General features: G+C 47.9%; 1 protein-coding gene across 1 annotated transcript; it reads left to right on the forward strand.

Annotated features, from left to right (window-relative positions):
* The first annotated feature begins 638 nt into the window (after positions 1-638).
* LOC127323658 (uncharacterized) lies at positions 639-2,444 on the forward strand. The gene is made up of 7 exons (XM_051351765.2): positions 639-774; positions 843-1,038; positions 1,137-1,340; positions 1,426-1,602; positions 1,677-2,039; positions 2,126-2,236; positions 2,316-2,444. Exons 1-7 carry the CDS (start codon positions 668-670, stop codon positions 2,442-2,444), a joined length of 1,287 nt encoding a protein of 428 aa, XP_051207725.2. The 5' UTR covers positions 639-667.
* Positions 2,445-6,533: the final 4,089 nt, after the last annotated feature.

Below are 6,533 nucleotides of genomic sequence, written 5' to 3' on the forward strand. Positions count from 1 at the left end.
GTTGTAGGAATTAGGTTTATGTATTTGTAAATCGAAATACTAATGAAATTGAAAAAAAAATTGAATTAGAAATGCATCCATATTGAGCACCCCGCGTTTTATTAGAAATGTTAATGAAATTGAAATGAAAATTGAATTATAAATGTTAATGCAATTAGGTTTATTCATCTGTCATTGACAAACTTTTATTATTTTAACTAGGTCCCATAGTGAGCATCACGCTTGACGATCCCGGATCTTGCGGCGCATCTCTACGGCCGTCGACATCGCCGGTTGTTCGACTACTTCCTCTACAGCCGAGGGTGAGCTGAATTGCCGACTCCCCCTTCGCATTTTTTATGTCATTAGATTTAATTTCTCCGTCAAGTCGCGTAACCTAGGTGTCAATTCCCGTCCGCAAGCGTTACGCGGATAAATATGCATTAGTGGTCAGCATATTTTGAACCGTAACGCTTGTGGCATTTACGGGACAGTCGCCGGACCCGTAGTTGGGTACGTTTTCCATGTTCTGCTCGGGTGCGAGACAGGATTTCGTCAGCGCCTCCCTGTTGCTCTCCGGATGCACATCCTCTCGGCTTTTTGCCGAGACGTGTATCGGGAGAGCAGCGGGGAGGAGGACACTAGGGAGGAGGAGGAGGAGTCTAGGGACGAGGAGGCTTCGACGGAGATGGCTCCGAAGAAGTTGCGGATTCGTGGGGAAGCGCAGGTTCCCGATGAGAGTAAGGAACCTGCTACGGAGGATGAGAAGTGGCTCCTTGTCCCAGGACGGATAGAGTAAGTAGTAAGGTGATTTCATTTTCGTTATGACACTTAGCATTTTCTAATGTTTGATAATTGTGCAGGAATTTCACATACACGGGGAAGAATGTCCGCGTGCCAGGGAGTCTGATTGGAGCTGCTATTAGGAAGTACTGGCCGGGGATGTACACTCCGATCCTTGGGGGCGAGTCCAAGCTAGCCTACACTTGGGAAGACTATGAGATAGCGCCTTACCCTGGCTTTGCTTCCGCCGCCGACGCCGTGATCAAGAAGTTTTGGGTACGTAATGCATACTCTTTGGGTTTCGTTCATATGTAGTTGATAACCCCACCGTGATAACTCATGCCTCTCACACTTTCTGTTATGCTTGATTGCAGCGCAATTATAGGGTGGCGACTGAGCATAAGGATAGGGCGGACGTGGTGCTCCGTAACATGTGTCGGAAGTTGACACGGCAGCAGTGGTACAACCAGAGGATCACGTGCATCGGCCACTTCTATGCTGAGCAGGGCGTCAGGTACACAAAGCCTGAGATTGTGCAGGGACTCGCCCCGGCTATGACGATAGATGAGTTCATGTCGGTAAGTAATTGTCAATGCGATTCTATGTACCGCGGCTAACTTGCAACTATATTGTTTGTTCTTCAAATGAGTTTTGATTTTGCAGGTTGTACCACATTGGGCTGATAATAATAAGAGGGCCGCCTTCATGGAGTTGGTCAAGAATTGGGTCGGCGAAAACCCCGATTTCAAGGCCGTGAGCGACCGGAACAAGGCCAACCGTGGTTCTCAGGGAACACACACTGCGGGGAGCAGCAGCACCGATCGCTATCGGGAGCGTCTGGTACATATAAAAATGGAACAAGCTGCATTTTTTTGATTTTCGATGATATGCATAACATTTGTTTTGTGATGCAGGGGAAGAAGCTCGGGAGGGAACTTGGTGAGATGGAAGCGTGGACGCACATGAAGCTGGTGACGCCCGGTCCGAACGAGCCTCGGCCCGCGCCTGAGATGTACTACGGCAAGGCCAAAGAGAACAAGGAAAGATACTGCGAGGAGTACGCCAAGCTCCATCCAGAGGTGGAGGACCCTATGACCGAGCCGGTCGACGAGGTGGCGATGATGCTGGCGGGGTCCGGCCAGCCGCATGGACGTCCTGCCTGCCTTGCTGGGGGTTTCAAGCCTCAGAGGAACTTCACGCAGATCAAGGCTACCCTCCCCTCCGGCAGCTACGCTACCTCCTCGCGGACTACATGCCGTTCTCGGGTAGAGGTTGATGTAAGTCATCCACACTTTCATCCTCTGTTTTGACTCTTGTTCCTGAATGGCTATGTTGATGAGACGCATTATTTCTGAAATTGTAGACTCAGCTCGAGGAGGCCTATGCAGTAGCTTACGAGGAGTATCTCGAGAAGGTTAAGGAGCATGACCTTGTGAAAGATGCCTATGTCCAGTGGACGAGCAACCAGATGGCGGTAAGTTTCAATCTCTATGGTTGCAAAACATCATAAGTCCCCATGTTTGAATCTGAGCTATCTCTCCCGTTTCTTGCAGAGTTTCACTCGGTTCATGATGACTGGAGTGCGAGAGGAACCACTCCCAGAGCCACCTCATCCGGGGCCGACGCGTTGTTCCCGTCCAAGGAGGAGTTCTATATCATGTACAAGCGTCAGCGTCAGTTGACCCCGGTAAGTTGCTAACTTGGCTAAGTTGCTAACTTGGTGTGACATGGCTAAGTTGCTAACTCCCTCCAACATGTAGGGATTGGGAGAATCCGGGAACGACACTCCTTGTGGTACGCCGATGCACCCCGGTCGCCATTCTCCTGGTGCTTCGCCGAACCTCGGCATTTTTCTGGTTCCGGTGGCTCTGCCGTGGTTCTACCTCCCCGAGCACCGTCGAGATACAGCGGCCTCACTTCACCCACTCGGAGCTAGATCGTCTGTAGCTAGATCGTCACTCGGGTGGTGCACCACCATAGTTTCTACATTGTACTAGCACATGATGACACGCTCCATCTTTGTAGTGGATCCGGTGTATGTACCATGGTCTTGTATGCTATATTTGTGCTATTTGTGAGATTTGATGCTATATTTGTGAGATTTGGTGCTATACGGTGATATCTGTGTGCTATATGGTGATATATATGTTACTGCATATTCAATCCTATAATATGTGCATTTTCTGCGATTTTCTGAGCAAACGAGGCCAAATTGGCAAAAATCAGAAAAAACTGGACCTGGCTGTGCCGACGGTGTCACCGTCGGCACAGGCCCGTAGCTGTGCCAAATGGCAGGGTCTGTGCCGACGGTGACACCGTCGGCACAGTCAGGCCCAGCGCGCGTTTTTTTCCAGTTCAAATCAGAACGATTTCCCGCCGGTTCTGGGAAAAAAAAAATGAAACTGTGCCGACGGTGAAACCGTCGGCACAAGGGGGCACGTTGACGGCAGCGGCGTGACGGCGAGATGAGTGTGCCGACGATGGGCAGGCCGACGGCCACCGTCCAGCCGTCGGCGTACGCCTGTGCCGACGGTGTCGTGCTACGCCGACGGTGCCCGCGCGAACCCCGACGCCATCTGTGCCGACGCCGGTACGCCGACGGTGACCGTCGGCAGAGACGGTGCCGACGGTGAGCTTACCTGTGCCGACGGTGCGGGGCCGTCGGCCCACGGCGTCTTCCCCGTAGTATGAATCGTGGCGGATAATACTCCTCATAGTTTCCTGCCTTTAAAGTTTACCTGTTTCTACAAAGTGAATTCCTCTTCTATCAGCCTAATGATGGTAGTGCCGAGCCTTCCACACTAAAGGTTACAAATTCGGATCTTCGTATCTTGGCCTTTTGGGAGAACAGACCTTCTCAGACAGTGGAGAGAAAAAGTTGAATCCTTTTGTGATAATAATCTGAAACCAAACTGATCTGAGAGATCTATGTCACATTGCTGAAATAGTAAAAGAAAAGCCTACGTTGTCTTACCTGACTTTGAACTATCCGGCTTGGTGCATCGGCAGGTCAAATTAGGTTGATCGATCCCTGTTGCATCGCTGCAAAGTTTGCATGGTGCATCATGAGGCAAAGATGAAAACCTAATAACCATTAATGCTGACAAAGAGAATCGACCAGCTTAAAGTACGTACGAATACGGCGGCGGCAAGATACTTGAGACACGCCAGGAGATCCGAATATTCATGCGGCGGCAGCATGCTTGGGACACGCTAGGGGGTCAGAGTATCGCGACGGCCGCACCGATCATGAATACACGCTAGGATACGACGGCGGCTCGCTGCTATCAGACTGGAGAAAACAAACTCAATCTTTCTGAGCTAATAATCTAGAACTAAATAGATGGGAGATATGTATTGTATATTCTAAAAAATAGGTAGAATAGTAAAACAGAAGCTCATACATACCTGGCTTTTGGCTGTCCGGCCAGCTAGATGCATGAGCCTCTCGTCAATTGCATCCATTCATCTATGGGGCATGGCTCCACGGATGGATGTTGTGTGTATAAGGCAAAGATTGAAATCTCACGATGTTGATGTACATGAGGAGAAAGAAGATGGGAACGCTTGAATACGGTAGTGGCAGAGACCATATATTAGGGTTTTTATGTTTGCTAGATCGTGATCTAACATATGGGATGTAAAACTTTAGGAGCAATGGTGGGTAATTTTTGTTAACTTTGTTGTCAATAGACCATCTCTCAGATCCATCGGCTGTAATTGTTTAGTTAATTTTAATTGATGGTTGGATCTTGCCAATGATTACGGTCAGGAGTGGAAAGGATAATTAGCGTGGCGTACGTAGGGTCGAGCACGTCTGTGTGCATGAGGCAATTCTTATCTCCATGGATCGATCGGTGTTGTATAGTTGCATACCTGCATGGCTGAGTTTGCATGCATGCAGCAGCTCGCCCGATCACATCCAAGCTGCCGCCATGGTTCTCTTCTGTGCTCTTCATGCACGCGTGCTTGCCGACTTGCCGAGCCGTCCGGCCATGCATCCCGTGAGCACCTCGCCATCACACACACACCCGGTTCTCTTCCACTTCGTGTTGTACCTTCCAGTCTTCGATGCCTCTCCCTCCTGCAATCTCCGCGTCCGCCGCATCAAGCCGGCCGCTGTCCCACCTTGCTTGGCTTCTTCTTACGCTGTCCATCGATCTCTCCTCCACAGGCGGCCTGACGACACAGTAGTAGCCCATATCCTCGCCTGCAGACTCTGCTTCTCTGCCCCGTCAGCCTGCTTCTTTCCTTACGCCGCCGTCCTTCATGGTGCTCCTCCAGCATCGCTCTTTCGGTTTTCGCCACCAAGCCCCAGCTTCCGTAGACACCGGGGAGGGATCCTCCACATGCTCTGCTCCTGTCACCACTCGACCTCTGCTCGAAGACGTCCGAGGCCGGCCGCCAACGAAGCACATTGACACATCCCTGCCTCTAGATCCGTGTTGTGCAAGGCCATGCCTCTGCCAGATCAAAACTACACACGCCTTCACTTCTTCAAAATCGGCCCTCTATGAGGCAAGAACAAACACGACGATGCTGATGCTTATGCACGGATCCTGCACTTGACAGGCCAACAGGAGGCAAATACGGTGAAACTTGATGTTGAATAGTAGTATATGGCGGCGGCGGCCGAGTGCACGACGTAAAAATAGGTTTTGAGCCGATTTTCTTTTAGCTAAATCAAGGCCAAGAGGTACGTACGCAGGACACTACTTATTAGGGGCAGTGGTGGGTAATTTATGTAAACTTTATTGTCAATAGACTATTTGTAAAATCCATCGGCTGTAATTGGCTAGCTAATTAAATCAATGGTCACATGTTTCTAATTTTTGTGGTATTTTCTAGCTAATTCTCTAATTTCTGGTTAACCCGTAATGTACTTTTAATATATAATAATAGAAGATCACCTGAGATATAATGCTTGAGTTTTTGTCCATTCACCATTTGTGTGGCATCGCCTTGGAGAGAGCTAATTTTAATTGCTCCTGAACGATACACCTCCTCAACGACATATGGTCCTTCCCATTTCGAGAGTAATTTTCCTGCAAAAAATCTGAGACGAGACCGATACAATATGACTTTATCCCCAATATTAAATTCTCTTTTGATAATCCTTCTATCATGCCATTTCTTAACTTTCTCTTTAAAGAGTTTAGCATTTTCATAAGCTTCACTTCTCCATTCATCTAGAGAACTCAATTGTAGCAACCCCTTCTTACCGGCCAGTTTAGGATCTTTATTTAATTCTCTTACAGTCCAATAAGCTTTGTGCTCTAGTTCTAGAGGTAAATGACAAGTTTTTCCATAGACCATTTTATAAGGTGACATACCCATGGGATTTTTATAAGCAGTTCTATAAGTCCATAGTGCTTCCTTCAATTTACTAGCCCAATTCTTTCTAGTTTTATTAACAGTCTTTTCCAAGATATATTTAATCTCTCTATTTGATAATTCTACTTGCCCACTAGTTTGAGGATGATAAGCGGAAGCAATTCTATGATTAATACCATATTTAGCAAGAGTTTTCCTAAAACCACCATGAATAAAATGAGAACCCCCATCAGTCATAATATATCTAGGAACTCCAAATCTAGGAAAAATAATATCTAAAAGCATTCTTAGAGAGGTCTCACCATCATCACTTTTTGTAGGTATGGCTTCCACCCATTTAGTAACATAATCAACAGCGACAAGTATATGAGTGTTACCTTCTGAAGAGGGAAAAGGTCCCATGAAGTCAAATCCCCAACAATCATACGGTTCAATAA

Source organism: Lolium perenne, chromosome 4 (assembly GCF_019359855.2).
Source record: "Lolium perenne isolate Kyuss_39 chromosome 4, Kyuss_2.0, whole genome shotgun sequence".
NCBI classification, from domain to species: domain Eukaryota; kingdom Viridiplantae; phylum Streptophyta; class Magnoliopsida; order Poales; family Poaceae; genus Lolium; species Lolium perenne.